Raw genomic sequence first — 17,753 nt, forward strand, 5'->3', positions numbered from 1 at the left:
GAGTCATGAATGTCAAGGTGGACTTTCTCAGTCGCCATACCTTGGATCCCGGAGAGTGGCAGCTATCTGCTCAGGCGTTCTTGGACATCACGAAGCGCTGGGGCCAGCCGAGCCTAGATCTGATGGCGTCATTGGCCAATTGCCAAGTGCCGCGCTTTTTCAGCAGAGGACGGGACCCTCGATCCCTGGGAGTAGATGCTCTTCTCCAACAGTGGCCAACACAGGAGCTTCTCTATGTGTTCCCGCCCTGGCCCATGTTGGGCAGGGTGCTAGACCGGGTGGCAAAGCATCCGGGCCGGATAATCCTGGTGGGTCCGGACTGGCCCAGACGTCCCTGGTATGCGGACTTGATCAGGCTCTCAGTGGACGATCCTCTGCGGCTGCCAGTGGAGCAGGGCCTGTTGCATCAGGGTCCCGTGGTGATGGAGGATCCCTCCCCCTTTGGTCTTACGGCCTTGCTATTGAGCGGCAGCGTCTGAGGAAGAAGGGCTTCTCAGACAAGGTCATTGCCACTATGCTGAGAGCGAGGAAGCGCTCTACTTCTACTGCTTACGCCAGGGTTTGGCGTACCTTTGCAGCGTGGTGTGAAGCAGGCTCACTTTCTCCCTTCACTGCTCCAATCTCTTCAGTGTTGGCGTTCCTGCAAGAAGGTCTGGAGAAAGGCCTGTCGCTCAGTTCCCTTAAAGTCCAGGTAGCGGCTCTGGCTTGCTTCAGGGGCCGCCTGAAGGGTGCTTCCCTGGCTTCGCAGCCAGATGTGGTGCGTTTTCTCAAGGGAGTTAATCACCTGCGCCCTCCTCTGCACTCAGTGGTGCCTGCGTGGAATCTCAACCTGGTGCTAAGAGCCTTGCAGAAGCCGCCTTTTGAACCCTTGTCAAGGGCATCTCTGAAAGACCTGACGTTGAAAGCAGTCTTTTTGGTGGCTATCACTTCAGCCAGAAGAGTTTCCGAGCTCCAGGCACTCTCATGTTGAGAGCCCTTTCTGCAGTTCACTGAGGCAGGAGTGTCTATTCGCACAGTGCCTTCCTTCCTGCCCAAGATTGTTTCTCGCTTCCATGTGAATCAGCAGCTCTGTCTCCCTTCCTTTCGTAGGGAGGACTACCCAGAGGAATACTCTGCTCTCAAATATCTGGATGTGAGACAAGTCATCATCAGATACTTGGAAGTGACCAATGATTTCCGGAAGTCGGATCATCTGTTTGTCCTGTTTGCAGGTCCTCGTAAGGGTCTGCAGGCTGCTAAGCCTACAGTGGCAAGATGGGTCAAGGAAGCCATTGCAGCGGCTTATGTGGCCGCGGGGAAGGTGCCGCCTATCCAGCTGAAGGCTCACTCCACTAGAGCTCAGGCGGCCTCGATGGCAGAGGCCGGGTCCGTCTCCTTGGAAGAGATTTGCAAGGCGGCAACTTGGGCATCGGCCCATACCTTCTCCAGGCATTACCGCTTGACTGTGGCTGCTCGGGCGGAGGCCCGGTTTGGAGCTTCAGTGTTGCGGTCAGGGATTTCTATGTTCCGCCCTGGGTGAGTACTGCTTCGGTACATTCCACCAGTCTATGGATTGATCAGCATGATGATATGGAAGGTAAAATTATGTATCATACCTGATAATTTTCTTTCCATTAATCATAGCTGATCAATCCATAGCCCCTCCCAGATATCTCTACTGTTTATATTCTGGTTGCATTTCAGGTTCAAGTTTAGTCTTCAGTTCCTGTTCAGGAGGACTTCGTGTTCAAGGTTTTCAATGGATTCTTCAAGAGTTGAGACGAATTTGTGTTACAGTGAGCTGCTGCATTCCTCTCCCCTCCGTTTTACGGGGCTGGATTGAGACTTAAATTCTGCCGGCGCTCCCTCCCGCTTCGTGCGGCAGTAGGGCAGCTTTGTACCCCTCCCGCTTCGGCGGTGTTAGGGTCAGTCAGCTCCTCCCGCGGTTGCGGTTGCAGGATAAGCCAGATCCCCCCGCATCGGCGGGTGTGGTGTCCCTCCCCTGCTCTGCGGAGATGAGCTGGACGGATTCCCCTCCCCCACTTGTGTGGGGATGAGCTGGGTTAATTCCCCTCCCCCGTTTCGACGGTGGTGAGCTGGGCAGAGTGTCCCTTTGTGGGTGTAATTCTCTAAGTGCTGAGTCCTGCGGATGGAGCTTGGATATCGACATACTGAGGAGTTTCCTGCAGCACATGACCACATATAGGGAGGCAAAAGGATTGCTCTCTATCTCCACCTGCTGGTAGATGGACACAACCCACCAGTCTATGGATTGATCAGCTATGATTAATGGAAAGAAAATTATCAGGTATGATACATAATTTTACCTGATAATGGCATCTGAATGCTTAGATGCCACTACAGAATAGGTACTCACCACACGGCATCATGGCACCTACAGTGAGGGTCCACTTATAGAATTTCTGCCATAGTGCTATTTTACAAATACTTGTACTCACTGAGATAGTGTTCTGGGGGTGGGTTTTGACACTGCACACACCTTTGATTTTTTAAATACAAAACAATGACTTATTAAATATGAAAGGGTGGACCATCAGAATTTAAGGTATTCTTAGTGACCTGTATTGAGCACACTTTTTAATAAACTAGTCATTATGCCCTGGATTCTGTGTAGCGCACCTGGAGATCCGCTCTGATTCATAATGTGTGCAACAATGAGCACTAATTGGCACCGATTAGAATTTAGGCACCCAGATCGCTAGGCGTATTCTGTAACGATGTACACCAAACTTCTAACGCGCGCAGGCAAAAAAGGGCATGGTTATGGGTGGGGAAATGGGCGGGGGAAATGGGGGTTATAGGTGGGACAAATGTCAGGAAGTATTTTTTCATGGAGAGAGTGGTGGAAACTTGGAATGCCCTCTCACGGAGGTGGTGGAGATAAAAATGGTAACGGAATTCAAACATGCGTGGGATAAACATAAAGGAATCCTGTTCAGAAGGAATGGATCCTCAGAAGCTTAGCCGAGATTGGGTGGCAGAGCTGGTGGTGGAAGGCGGGCTAGTGCTGGGCAGACTTCTACGGTCTGTGCCCTGAAAATGGCAGATACAATTCAAGGTAAGGTATACACAAAAAGTAGCACATATGAGTTTATCTTGTTGGGCAGACTGGATGGACCGTGCAGGTCTTTTTCTGCCGTCATCTACTATGTTACTTTGTTTCGTGGGCATTCTGAAATTTATATGCCTATTTATAGAATCTGTACCAGTGCGCCTTTACTTGCCAGGATTTACACCACATTTTCATTGGTGTAAATGGATGTGCATAGATTTAGGCACTGAAATATCAACTAAGTGTATTCTATAATCAGCGCCTAAATCTAAGTGCCAATTATAGAATACGCTTAGTCGGCACTGATTTCAGTGCTGATTTTTTTTTTTAGGCGCCGTATATAGAATCTCCCCCTGTATATGTGACTTGTGTTAAACAGTGAACACCATTGATGATATTGCGCAACAATCATAAACTATATTCAAAATCTCAAAAATTCAGCAAAATTAGTGACACAATTCAATCGTCGTAATGATTTGTTCTGTAGTCCACTGAGTAAAGAATATATCAGTGAAATAACATTTTAGCAACAGTTTGTCATTTATTGGTTGAAGTTCGGTGTGATAGCTCCAACAGGGGATGCAACTTCAAGATATCTTCTTCACTCTGATCAGCATTTACAGGTTCTACCAATATATTTTATATGGCGTAGTATAGAATATAATAGACAAGACTGAAAACTTTAATAAATATTATTCACAGAAAGAATGAATAAATAAAAAAGGTTTGGATAACTTCCTAAAAGAAAAGTCCATAAGCTATTATTAAGATGGACTTGGGGAAATTCCACTGCTTAGTTCTAGGATAAGCAGCATAAAATGTATTGTATGGTTTGGGGATCTTGCCAGGTACTTGTAACCTGGATTGGCCACTGTTTGAAACAGGATGCTGGGCTTGATAGACCTTTGGTCTGTCCCAGTATGGCAACGCTTATGTTCTTATATTGACAAAGTTCAAAATAAATGTGTCAGTTTCAAATTACTTTAACAGTTACAAAAATAGTTTGGTTATAATTGCTGACATTTTATTGACAGAGTGAAGAAAGATCTGACCAAGGTACTGAAGACAGTGAAGAAGGACCATTAATTCTTTATCAGACTGATCAACTTGGTAGGTAACAATCAGAGCTATATATTTGCTGTAAATTATGTCTACAATGATGTGAAGTTTTTTTCCCCCTCCTGATTTCCCCTATCACTGCATATATGTCACACTGGATGGTTTTTGATTTTTAAACAAAATGTAATATTAGACAAAGAAAACCTGAATAAGCACAGTTTTTAAACTATAATTTCATTTATTTAAGGAACAAAGTTATCCAATACCCATATAAGTACATAAGTAATGCCACACTGGGAAAGACCAAGGGTCCATCGAGCCCAGCATCCTGTCCACAACAGCGGCCAATCCAGGCCAAGGGCACCTGGCAAGCTTCCCAAACATACAAACATTCTATACGTGTTATTCCTGGAATTGTGGATTTTCCCCAAGTCCATTTAGTAGTGGTTTATGGACTTGTCCTTTAGGAAACCGTCTAACCCCTTTTTAAACTCTACTAAGCTAACCGCCTTCACCACGTTCTCCGGCAACGAAGTCCAAAGTTTAATTATGGGTTGGGTGAAGAAGAATTTTCTCCGATTTGTTTTAAATTTACTACACTGTAGTTTCATCGCATGCCCCCTAGTCCTAGTATTTTTGGAAAGCGTGAACAGATGCTTCACATCCACCTGTTCCACTCCACTCATTATTTTATATACCTCTATCATGTCTCCCCTCAGCCGTCTCTTCTCCAAGCTGAAAAGCCCTAGCCTCCTTAGTCTTTCTTCATAGGGAAGTCGTCCCATCCCCGCTATCATTTTAGTCGCCCTTCGCTGCACCTTTTCCAATTCTACTACAGTGGTGGAAATAAGTATTTGATCCCTTGCTGATTTTGTAAGTTTGCCCACTGACAAAGACATGAGCAGCCCATAATTGAAGGGTAGGTTATTGGTAACAGTGAGAGATAGCACATCACAAATTAAATCCGGAAAATCACATTGTGGAAAGTATATGAATTTATTTGCATTCTGCAGAGGGAAATAAGTATTTGATCCCCCACCAACCAGTAAGAGATCTGGCCCCTACAGACCAGGTAGATGCTCCAAATCAACTCGTTACCTGCATGACAGACAGCTGTCGGCAATGGTCACCTGTATGAAAGACACCTGTCCACAGACTCAGTGAATCAGTCAGACTCTAACCTCTACAAAATGGCCAAGAGCAAGGAGCTGTCTAAGGATGTCAGGGACAAGATCATACACCTGCACAAGGCTGGAATGGGCTACAAAACCATCAGTAAGACGCTGGGCGAAAAGGAGACAACTGTTGGTGCCATAGTAAGAAAATGGAAGAAGTACAAAATGACTGTCAATCGACAAAGATCTGGGGCTCCACGCAAAATCTCACCTCGTGGGGTATCCTTGATCATGAGGAAGGTTAGAAATCAGCCTACAACTACAAGGGGGGAACTTGTCAATGATCTCAAGGCAGCTGGGACCACTGTCACCACGAAAACCATTGGTAACACATTACGACATAACGGATTGCAATCCTGCAGTGCCCGCAAGGTCCCCCTGCTCCGGAAGGCACATGTGACGGCCCGTCTGAAGTTTGCCAGTGAACACCTGGATGATGCCGAGAGTGATTGGGAGAAGGTGCTGTGGTCAGATGAGACAAAAATTGAGCTCTTTGGCATGAACTCAACTCGCCGTGTTTGGAGGAAGAGAAATGCTGCCTATGACCCAAAGAACACCGTCCCCACTGTCAAGCATGGAGGTGGAAATGTTATGTTTTGGGGGTGTTTCTCTGCTAAGGGCACAGGACTACTTCACCGCATCAATGGGAGAATGGATGGGGCCATGTACCGTACAATTCTGAGTGACAACCTCCTTCCCTCCGCCAGGGCCTTAAAAATGGGTCGTGGCTGGGTCTTCCAGCACGACAATGACCCAAAACATACAGCCAAGGCAACAAAGGAGTGGCTCAGGAAGAAGCACATTAGGGTCATGGAGTGGCCTAGCCAGTCACCAGACCTTAATCCCATTGAAAACTTATGGAGGGAGCTGAAGCTGCGAGTTGCCAAGCGACAGCCCAGAACTCTTAATGATTTAGAGATGATCTGCAAAGAGGAGTGGACCAAAATTCCTCCTAACATGTGTGCAAACCTCATCATCAACTACAGAAGACGTCTGACCGCTGTGCTTGCCAACAAGGGTTTTGCCACCAAGTATTAGGTCTTGTTTGCCAGAGGGATTAAATACTTATTTCCCTCTGCAGAATGCAAATAAATTCATATACTTTCCACAATGTGATTTTCCGGATTTAATTTGTGATGTGCTATCTCTCACTGTTACCAATAACCTACCCTTCAATTATGGGCTGCTCATGTCTTTGTCAGTGGGCAAACTTACAAAATCAGCAAGGGATCAAATACTTATTTCCACCACTGTATATCTTTCTTGAGATGCGGCGACCAGAATTGAACACAATACTCAAGGTGCGGTCGCACCATGGAGTGATACAACGGCATTATAACATCCTCACACCTGTTTTCCATACCTTTCCTAATAATACCCAACATTCTGTTCGCTTTCCTAGCTGCAGTAGCACACTGAGCAGAAGGTTTCAGTGTATTATCGACAACGACACCCAGATCCCTTTCTTGGTCCGTAACTCCTAACATGGAACCTTGCATGACCTTGCATATCACCCATGTGAAAAAGTAACTGTCCCTTTAGTTACTGAATCAATCAATTGCCCAAATTTAATTGATAATTAGATTCAGCTGATTGAACACAGCCAGGCCTTTTGAATCTAAACCTCTCTATATATTGAACCTTACCATGAGAGAAACCATAGTCATCACAAGGTTTCTACAACAGTGATATGCCACAATCAAAGAAAATTCTAAAACAGATAAGAAAAATACTGTTGAAATATCAGTCTGGAAAGGGTTACAAAACTATTTCCAAAGCTGTGGGACTTCACTGAACCACAGTGAGAGCTATATCTCCAAATGGTGGAGACTTCAAACAGTGGTGAAGTTTCTCAGGAGTGGCCCGCGTGCATATTCATATGTACAGTCCTGTCTTCCCTGATTATTTATACTGTCTATTTATTTTGTCTTAATTTTATTTTAACATAATGTTATTTTATTAGTAACCTGTAAACCCCCTAGATGTAATATTTTTACGATTTACGGTATATCAAAAAGTAAGTAAACTGTAAACTGTCCTCCAACTGCACTGCTGCCAGTGGGAGTGGGCGTGCTTCAATATTGTCTTTTCAATCACTAGGGACAGACAGGTTCCCTGGAGTCCTGCAGAGTTTGCCTGTCCCTCACTATTGAACATGTGATAGTGAAATAGCACCCCCCCCCCCCCCCCCCCCCCCCCCCATTGGCAGAACTTTAGGTGGAAGAATCCCACTCAGCTTAGAGGAAGCAGTGCTACCAACCCAAAGAATTTGTTTTCAGTACATTCAGTTTAAGCTTGTTCTTCAGCAATCTAGGTCTTAACTGTAGGGATACGTGCATTTAGATGTAAAAGATAACCTGATACCAAAGCATAAGATAGCTCTATCTGAATATCATCTGCATAGATCCAAAATCTAAACGTGTGTAAGCCTAACAGGTTGCCAACAGCTGTTAACTAATGTAGCTGAATGAGTGGAGTCCCCCTAGAAAACAGCCTTCTGCAACCGAGTAGACAAGTAAGATTAAAACCAAGCTAAGAGTATCAAAAGTGGATGCTATGTCAAACATAGCCAGCAAGGAAGCTTCTTCCTTATCAAACCCTGCCACAAGGAATCAAGTACTGAAACAAGAGCTGCTTCTGTACTAAAACCCTTTTGAAAACCACATTGCTTAGAATCCAACAATACATGCTCTTCCAAAAAAATAAAAATGTCATCACTTAGGTGCAGCAAAACACACTTTTTAATCAACAGCCAAGGAGGAAGGATTTGAAATAGAGTTGTAACTATTCAAATCAGCATGACTTAATGCAGCATTTTTTAAACAAAGTTTCACAATTGCTGTTTTCAAAGATGCAGGCAGTATTCTATAGGCTAAAGAAACATTCCTTGTCATCAACAGCAGATGAATCCATTAACTGATGGGTTGTATCCGCCTACCAGCAGATGGAAATAGAGAACACTAAAAGCACATGGTGTTCCTAGACACCCAGCCCCCATCTGCCTTCAGTATATCTCTATCTCCCAGCAGGTGTGGACGTCGCTTCTCAGCTCCTGGATTTCTGCGGGGGTGTTGTGGCTGGTGGTACCCACTTTAAAGGCATACTTGGTTTTCTCTGTCCCTGCCTTAACTCATTCCCCCTCCTCCCCGAGTTCCTCTGTGGCTGCCTGCCTCTAACTTTCCTCACAGTAAAAAAAAAAAACAGAGGCTTTCTCCTTAGCTCCTGGTTCGGTGCAGCTTGACCGCAGCTCGTTTGAGTCGATCTCCTGAGGTGAGAGTGGTGCCTAGCTCCTCCGGGGAGGTTCCAGCTGACAGCGCTCTGTGGGAGGTAAGTATTTTGTTTTCTGTATTTGATGGCTTCTGAAGGGGTTAAGCGCTGCTCCCACTGTGGGAAACACAGATCAGCAGCGGGGCTTTGCAGCACATGCTGCCTATATGCTAATGCTGGCACGAGCATGGCAGGCGGTGATTCTTCCCGCCCGCCGGAGTTGGCAGCAGCCGCCATCTTGGAGGCACCGCGTGACTCAACCCTCGCAGTTGCGGAGGGGTCTGAGAGCAGGGGGACGCCTCATTTCGAGGTTTCTAGAGGAGCTTCTGCCTCTGCTTCCCCCAATGTTGGGGGCGGATGTACAGGGTGAGTTTTTCTCCCCTGAATTTTGTGCTGCTGATGCATAAGGCTTTATGTTAAAAAGAGCACTTCCTGAGGCTCCTGACAATTCCTGTTGGTCTGGGTTGCCTCCGGTTCTTAATAGCCCAACGTCTGCTGGAGACTTTATTTCTTCCCACGAGCTTTTGGCTGACGCTAAGCGTAGACGAGTGAGTACCCCGTCTGAGGGGGACTCTTCACTCTGTTCTCCCCCGTGGTCTAGTTTCGGGGCGTCTGAGTGATCTGGCAGGCCCTCACAGACTGATGATCCAGATGAGGGTGGCTGCTTGCCACAGGAGTTTGATGACCCTAAAGCGGTTCGGATTTTCCACCGCGATGAGCTGCCAGCTCTCATTTCTGATGCCTTACAGGCCCTTTGTATTGAAGATCCTGATGAGGGTGCTGCCTTTTCTATTAATCCTAGGATGGCTAGCACTAAGAAGCCTTTTCAGGCTTTTCCCGTTCATGCTTCCATCCAAGAGCTTATTTCAGCTCAGTGGTCTGACCCTGAGGGTCCCTTGAAGGTGGCCAGGGCTATGTGTCACCTTTACCCCCTGAGGGAAAGTCAGTTGACCCTCTTTGGGATGCATAAAGTGGATGCTTTAGTCACAGCTGTGACTAAAAAGACTACACTCCCGATGGAGGGAGGGGTCGCTTTGAAAAATATGCAGGACCGGCGGCTGGAAGCCGCGCTGAAGCGGTCCTTTGATATCTCGGGCCTTTCCTTATGGGTGGCTATTTGCAGTTCCTATGCAGCCGGGGCCTGCCTTTTCTGGTTGCAACAGGCGGTTGAGCAGCCTGCCGATGGAGCGGGTTCCCTCGCTGAGGTCGGCCCGCGTATGGAGTCTGCCCTGTCTTTCTTGGCTGATGCCCTTTATGATCTGGTCAGAGCTTTGGCTAAGCAGATGTCTGTGGCGGTTGCTGCCCACCGCCTTCTTTGGCTCCGGTATTGGGCAGCTGACATGGCCTCTAAACAAAGGCTGGTGAGGTTGCCCTTTCGGGGCCTTCTTTTATTTGGGGAGGATTTGGAGAAGATTGTTAAGGACCTAGGGGACTCTAAGTCCCAACGGTTGCCTGAGGATAGGCCGAGGCCTTCTTCTTTTCCCTCCTCTTCCAGGCCACGTTTTCGTGAAGCTCGCAGGTATTGCCCGGGGTGCTCTGCGGGGTTTGGTCAACGTACCCGTTTCCAGCAAAGGAACTCCTTTCGTTCAGACAAACGCGTGGCGTCGGCGTCCGGGCAATGTCCAGGAGTTCAGGGGCATCCTCCACAATGATGGGGCACCAGTCCACTTGTCGGTTCCCGCAGTAGGGGGGGTCGTCTCTCCCTCTTTTTCAAGGTGTGGACCAAGATTACTTCGGATCAGTGGGTCCTAGACCTGATCAGAGAAGGTTACCGGCTAGAATTTGCCATCCCAGTAGGAGACGCATTTTTGGAGTCCCGATGTGGCACTGCTGTCAAGCGGGCGGCAGTATACTAGACCTTGCAGGTGTTGCTGAAGCTCGGACCGGTGGTTCCGGTTCCTCCCGCCGAACGTGGCTGCGGTCGCTACTCCATCTATTTTGTGGTGCCTCGAAAATGCGGGTTGTTCAGACCTATCCTCGACTTACTCAGAGTCAGCGAGGCCTTAGGAGTGCGACACTGCCACATGGAAATCCTGCACTCTGTCATTGCGGTTGTACAGCCAGGACAGTTTCTCACGTCTCTGGACCTCAGGGAAGCATACTTGCATATTCCCATCTGGCTGCCACATTAGCGGTTTCTCCGGTTTGCGGTATTGAGCCAACATTTCCAGTTTCGCACCTTGCCTTTCGGCCTGGCGACTGCCCCTCGGAATTTTTCCAAGGTCATGGTGTTAGTGGCTGCCTTTCTCAGGCGAGAGGGTATCAGAGTTCACCTTTATCTCGACGACTGGCTCATCAGAGCGGATTCGGCAGACGAGAGTCGACTTGCCACAGCCAGAGTTGTTACAGTTCTTCAGACTCTGGGCTGGGTAGTCAGTATGCCCAAAAGTCACCTGACCCCCCTCAGTCTCTCGAGTATTTGGGGGTCCGGTTCGACATGGCTTCGGGGTTCATTTTTCTTCCCGACAGCAGGTGGCTCAAGCTTCAGAATCAGGTCCGCCTGCTCCTGCGGATGCCTCGCCCTCGAGCTTAGGACTTTGTTCAGCTCCTGGGATCGATGACGGCCACCATAGAGTTGGTTCCCTGGGCGAGAGCTCACATGAGACCGCTGCAGCCTGCTGTGCTTCAGCAATGGTCTCCGATTGCCCAGAAATACCAACGCAAACTACGGTGGCTTCCTGCGGCCCAGCACAGTATGGATTGGTGGCTTTCCGACAGCAGGCTGCGGCAGGGGAAGCCACTGGCTCTTCCTTTTTGGTGTCTGGTGATAATGGAGCCTTTCGGGCTGAGGAGCTCATTACCGGGGACGCTATGCTCAGGGTCTGTGGTCCACCGCGGAAGCGGGATGGTCCATCAATCACTTGGAACTGAGAGCGATATTTCAGGCTCTTCTGGTCTTCCACAGGATGCTGAAGGGTCTTCCTGTCCGAGTTCTGTCGGACAACACGACGGCTGTGGCCTACATCAATCACCAGGGTGGCACTCGGTGCAGGGCCCTGGCTGCGGAGGCGTCTCAGATCTGCGACTGGGCCGAGCGCCACCTAGAGCTGCTGTCTACGGCTCACATAGCCGGTCAGAGCAACGAGCAAGCCAATTTCCTCAGCAGACATCAAATCGACCCAGCGGAATGGGAACTGGCAAAGTTTTTCTTCAGATTTGTGCCAAATGGGGGACTCCAGGCTTGGATCTCAAGGCGTCAAGCGTAAACGCCAAAGTCCCTCACTTTTTCAGCAGAAGGAGAGATCCTCGCTCGGCGGGGTTGGATGCTCTGGCTCAACCTTGGCCCTCAGGCCTTCTGTATGTGTTCCCTCCTTGGCCCTTGATAGGGCGAGTTCTATTTCAGATTCATCTGCACCAAGAATTGGTGATTCTCATCGCCCCGGATTGGTCAAGGCGTCCGTGGTACACGGATCTCCGACAGATGCTGGTGAACGCGCCTCTTCCTTTGCCTCGGGTTCCGAACCTGTTAGTTCAGGGTCCGGTGACTATGGAAGATCTTTGCCGCTTTGGTCTTACGGCCTGGCTCTTGAGAGGGAGCAATTGAGGGACAAGGGCTATTCTAATAAGGTTATTGCCACGCTCTTGCAGGCTCACACGCGGTCTACCCCTGCGATTTATGCTCGGATCTGGCACACTTTTGAGGCGTGGTGTATGCCAAAGTCTATCTTGCCGACTCTGGCAACAGTCTCGCTCTTGCTGGACTTTTTGCAGGACGGGCTACAAAAGGGCCTGGCCTACAATTCCCTTCGAGTTCAAGTGGCAGCGTTGACCTGCTTCCGGGGGAAAGTCTCCGGATTGTCCCTTGCTGCTCATCCGGATATTCTCCGTTTTCTCAGAGGGGCGCTTCGTCTCCGTCCTCCTTTGTGGTCGCCTTGTCCGACTTGGAACCTGGGGCTCGTGTTGAAGGTGCTCCAGCGATCTCCGTTTGAGCCTCTTAAACGGGCTCCTGAGAAGGATGTGACTCTCAAGACAGTTTTTTTTAGTGGCAATGACGTTGGCTAGAAGAGTGTCTGAGCGTCAGGCTCTTTCCTGTTGGGATCCTTTTCTGCAGTTCTCCGAATCTGGGGTAACTGTTCGTATGGTGCCTTCTTTTCTGCCTAAGGTGGTTTCAGCTTTTTACCTCAACCAGCCCATCTTTCTTCCTTTCATCTCTAAAGAGGAGTTTCCGGACTTCTTTGGGCAATTGCGCCTTTTGGATGTCCGCAGGGCTCTGTGGCAGTATCTGCAGATGTCAAATGAGTTTAGGAATTCTGATCATTTATTTGTTCTGTTGGCAGGTCCCTGACGGGGGTTTCCAGCGTCTAAGGCCAGTATAGCCCGATGGCTTAAGGAACTCATTTTTTCAGCTTACCTGCTTTCAGGGCGGTCGCCGCCTGAAGCGTTAAAAGCGCACTCTACGAGGGCAATGTCCTCTTCGTGGGCTGAAACGGGTGTTTTTTCTCTTCAGGAGATCTGTCGTGTGGCTACCTGGGCTTCTCAGCTCTTTCGTGCGGCATTACAGGCTGGATGTGGCAGCACAGCAGGATGTGCATTTTGGAGCGCAAGTGCTTGCTTACAGAGTTGCCTGTTCCCACCCTGCTTAGGGAGTGCTTTGGTACATCCCATCAGTTAATGGATTCATCTGCTGTTGATGACAAGGAAGGGAAAATTAGGTTCTTACCTTGATAATTTTCTTTCCTTTAGTCACAGCAGATGAATCCATGATCCCTCCCTGACTGACTTTAGGTTTTGTACAGATGTTGCATACAGACATTGTGCCTCATCAGGAGTACTTGAAGACAAGCTATCAGAGTTACTACATGCTGTTTTTATTGCAGGAGGTTGATAGCGTCCCTCCTTTGTTTGGTTATTGCTCCAGTTCAGGGGCGTTTGTTCTCTGTGAGGAAAGTTTATGGTATTTTGCCTTTCTTATTCACTCTGCTTTGGAAATTTCATATACTGAAGGCAGATGGGGGCTGGGCGTCCAGGAATACCATGTGTTTTCAGTGTTCTCTATCTCCACCTGCTGCTAGGCGGATACAACCCATCAGTTAATGGATTCATCTGCTGTGACTAAAGGAAAGAAAATTATCAAGGTAAGAACCTAATTTTCCCTTCACTACTTTGCCAAAAATAGAGCAAACTGGTCCTCTAAAACTTCACTACCTAAAAAGAGCAAGGATCAGACAGTGCCTTTCTGATAATGAAGACAAAACAGGTGACTATTTCACCATCAGAAAATTCATGAAAGGAACTCAAGCTGACAACCTCAACACCTGACAGAATTAGGCCTAAGCAACAATCAAAGAAACCCATCACAAAGGATAGTAACTGTATTGACAAAAAAATTTAGCAAACTAAGAGGCAGTGAGAATGGGGAGCACTTAGACACACCCACTTACTTAGCAACCAAAGATTTCAGGATACAAAAATCCAGGCTTCAGACGAGAGAAACAGCCTGTTTTTTTCCTGTCCAGTGCCTTTGATACTGACGCAAAAACTGATATTCAACCAGGGTCTAAATGGACCATACCTTCCTTCAATGCCTCTGTCTTTCTCAAGGGTCTTTTTATCAAAACTAGATCATGTGAAAAGCAAGGCACATAAGTAGCCTCAACTTGCTTACGCCAGACTGCACCCACCTCCTTAAGAGTAGCAAATAATAGAGAAATTCCAGAGCACCATTAGAGTCCAGGACCTCTGAAATGGCAATTGGAGCAACTTTATCCTGCAAAACAGATGCAATAAAGTCCAAATAGGATTAATCTTATAGTTCTCCGAGGACAAGCAGGCTGCTTGTTCTCACTGATGGGTGACGTCCACGGCAGCCCCTCCAATCGGAACACTTCCTAGCAAAGTCCTTTGCTAGTCCTCGCGCGCCGATGCGCACCGCGCATGCGCGGCCGTCTTCCCGCCCGAACCGGCTCGTGCCAGCCAGTCTTCTTTTCTCCGCGCTCGGTACGGTCGTGGTTCGCCGTTCGCGCCCCAAAGTTGACCTCGCGCGTCGTTTATCGACTTCATTCTCTAAAAAAAAAAAAAAAAGGTGTCGGAAGGAGACCTTTATGGTTTTCTCCCTTCCCGTACTTCTAGTTTTGCCCCGGTAAGTTTTCTTTCGTCGTCGGGGTAGGCCCTATTTAGGCCTCGGTCGAAGTTTTTCTTCCCCCTATTTTTGTGGTGCCATTTTCGCCATTTCGAGTTTTGATCTCGCCGGTGCGATTTTTCCGCCCATGACATCGAAGTCTTCCAGCGGCTTCAAGAAGTGCACCCAGTGCGCCCGGGTAATCTCGCTCACTGACAGGCACGCGTCGTGTCTTCAGTGTCTGGGGGCTGGGCACAGCCCTCAGGCCTGTAGTCTGTGTTCTCTTTTACAAAAGCGGACTCAGGTAGCGAGATTAGCCCAGTGGAACATTTTGTTCTCGGGCTCTTCGTCGGCATCGGCACCGGGTGTATCGACTGCTTCGACGTCGTCGGCGCCCAGACCTTCATCCTCGCCCCCGATTGCATCGAGTGCATCGAGGCATCGACCCTCTGCATCGGGGCGACATCGGAGGGCTGCGTCGGCGTCGGTGGTATCGAGACCTCCTCGTCTGCTGATGTCGTCGGACGGTGGTGTTTCGTATGGAGTGCAGGTGAGGGCTGTCCATTCCCCTGCTGGTGGCGGTGAGCCTTCGGTTGGGTCTCCCCCTACCCTGGGGGCTCCTGCGGTACAGCCCCCCCGAGACCGACCTTCTTCGGCCTCGGCCCCGAGGAAGAGATGGCTGGATTCTACGTCCTCCTCGTTGGTGCCGGGAAGCTCCGGTGACGTGCTTCGTTCCAAAAAATTGAAGAAGCATCGTCACCGGTCCCCTTCCCGTGTCGGCACCGAGAGCTCTGGGTCGCCGAGGGAGTCGGCACCCAGTAAGCATCGGCACCGAGAGGACCGCTCGCCCTCTGTTCAAGAGGTGTCGATGCGCTCCCCTTTGGACAGCCCGGAATAGCCTCCACGCCCGGAACAGGTTCTGACATCGACTCCTGCATCGGTTTCCATGTCTTTTTCCACAGCCGCTCTGCACGAGACCCTCCGGGCCGTTCTCCCAGAGATCCTGGGAGAGCTGTTGCGCCCTACCCCTCCGGTACCGGGGGTGCTTGCACCTCCGGTACCGTCGAGCGAGGCGCCGGCTGGCCCATTGTCCGGGGTGAGGTCTCCGACATCGGTGCCGCTTGCGGTACCGAGTGCGGTAGCCTCCCAGGAAGGCTCCCCGACCACGTCGGTGGAGGGAGCTTCGCCGGTGCGGGCGAGGGAGTCTACCTCGCGACGCTCCCACCGTGGCCGTGGTTCCACGGAGTCGAGCCGGGCACGGTTGCAGACACAGGTCCGTGAACTTGTGTCTGACACCGATGGTGAGGCCTCGTGGAAAGAGGAAGAGGACATCAGATATTTCTCTGACGAGGAGTCTGAGGGTCTTCCTTCTGATCCCACTCCCTCTCCTGAAAGGCAGCTTTCTCCTCCTGAGAGCCTGTCTTTCGCTTCCTTTGTCCGGGAGATGTCTACGGCCATCCCCTTCCCTGTGGTTGTGGAGGACGAGCCCAGGGCTGAAATGTTTGAGCTCCTGGACTATCCTTCTCCACCTAAGGAAGCGTCCACAATACCCATGCATCATGTCCTCAAAAAGACATTGCTGGCGAACTGGACCAAGCCTCTAAGTAATCCCCACATTCCCAAGATCGAGTCCCAGTACCGGATCCATGGGGACCCAGAGCTGATGCGCACTCAGTTGCCTCATGACTCTGGAGTTGTGGATTTGGTCCTAAAGAAGGCCAAGAGTTCTAGGGAGCATGCTTCGGCGCCCCCGGGCAAGGACTTTAGAACCTTGGACTCCTTTGGGAGGAAGGCCTACCATTCTTCTATGCTCGTGGCCAAGATTCAGTCCTACCAGCTCTACACGAGCATACACATGCGGAACAATGTGCGGCAGTTGGCGGGCTTGGTGGACAAGCTCCCTCCTGAGCAAGCCAAGCCTTTTCAGGAGGTGGTCAGGCAGCTGAAGGCGTGCAGAAAATTCCTGGCCAGAGGGGTGTATGACACCTTTGATGTTGCGTCCAGGGCCGCTGCTCAAGGTGTGGTGATGCGCAGACTCTCATGGCTGCGTGCCTCCGACCTGGAGAATAGAATCCAGCAGCGGATTGCGGACTCGCCTTGCCGTGCGGATAATATTTTTGGAGAGAAAGTCGAGCAGGTGGTAGAGCAGCTCCACCAGCAGGACACCGCATTCGACAAGTTCTCCCGCCGGCAGCCTTCAGCCTCTACCTCTACAGGTAGAAAATTTTTTTGGGGAAGGAAGACTGTTCCCTACTCTTCTGGCAAGCGTAGGTACAATCCTCCTTCTCAACAGCCTGCGGCCCAGGCTAAGCCCCAGCGCGCTCGCTCTCGTCAGCAGCGTGCGCCTCAGCAAGGCCCCTCGGCTCCCCAGCAAAAGCAAGGGGCGAGCTTTTGACTGGCTCCAGCAGAGCATAGCCGGCATTCAAGTGTCAGTGCCGGGCGACCTGCCAGTCGGAGGGAGGTTGAAAGCTTTTCACCAAAGGTGGCCTCTCATAACCTCCAATCAGTGGGTTCTCCAAATAGTCTGGCAAGGATACACCCTCAATTTGGCTTCCAAACCTCCAAATTGTCCACCGGGAGCTCAGTCTTACAGCTTCCAACACAAGCAGGTACTTGCAGAGGAACTCTCCGCCCTTCTCAGTGCCAATGCGGTCGAGCCCGTGCCATCCGGGCAAGAAGGGCTGGGATTCTATTCCAGGTACTTCCTTGTGGAAAAGAAAACAGGGGGGATGCGTCCCATCCTAGACCTAAGGGCCCTGAACAAATATCTGGTCAAAGAAAAGTTCAGGATGCTTTCCCTGGGCACCCTTCTTCCCATGATTCAGGAAAACGATTGGCTATGCTCTCTGGACTTGAAGGACGCCTACACTCACATCCCGATACTGCCAGCTCACAGACAGTATCTGCGATTTCAGGTGGGCACACGTCACTTCCAGTACTGTGTGCTACCCTTTGGGCTCGCCTCTGCGCCCAGAGTGTTCACGAAGTGCTTGGCTGTAGTAGCAGCGGCACTTCACAGACTGGGGGTACACGTGTTCCCATATCTCGACGATTGGCTGGTGAAGAACACATCCGAGGCAGGAGCCCTGCAGTCCATGCAGATGACTATTCGCCTCCTGGAGCTACTGGGGTTTGTGATAAA

At 49.8% G+C, this 17,753-nt stretch overlaps 1 protein-coding gene across 4 annotated transcripts in view; it reads left to right on the forward strand.

The window, feature by feature from the left end:
• MAP7D3 (MAP7 domain containing 3) overlaps positions 1 to 17,753 on the forward strand; it is a 387,643-nt gene that overhangs the window by 225,617 nt on the left and 144,273 nt on the right. For all 4 annotated transcript variants that reach the window (XM_030210055.1, XM_030210053.1, XM_030210056.1 and 1 more), the window contains one exon: positions 4,087 to 4,162. In XM_030210055.1, coding sequence (XP_030065915.1) covers positions 4,087 to 4,162 — 76 coding nt within the window. The remainder of the gene's footprint in view (positions 1 to 4,086; positions 4,163 to 17,753) is intronic.

Source organism: Microcaecilia unicolor, chromosome 7 (assembly GCF_901765095.1).
Source record: "Microcaecilia unicolor chromosome 7, aMicUni1.1, whole genome shotgun sequence".
Taxonomy (NCBI): Eukaryota; Metazoa; Chordata; class Amphibia; order Gymnophiona; family Siphonopidae; genus Microcaecilia; species Microcaecilia unicolor.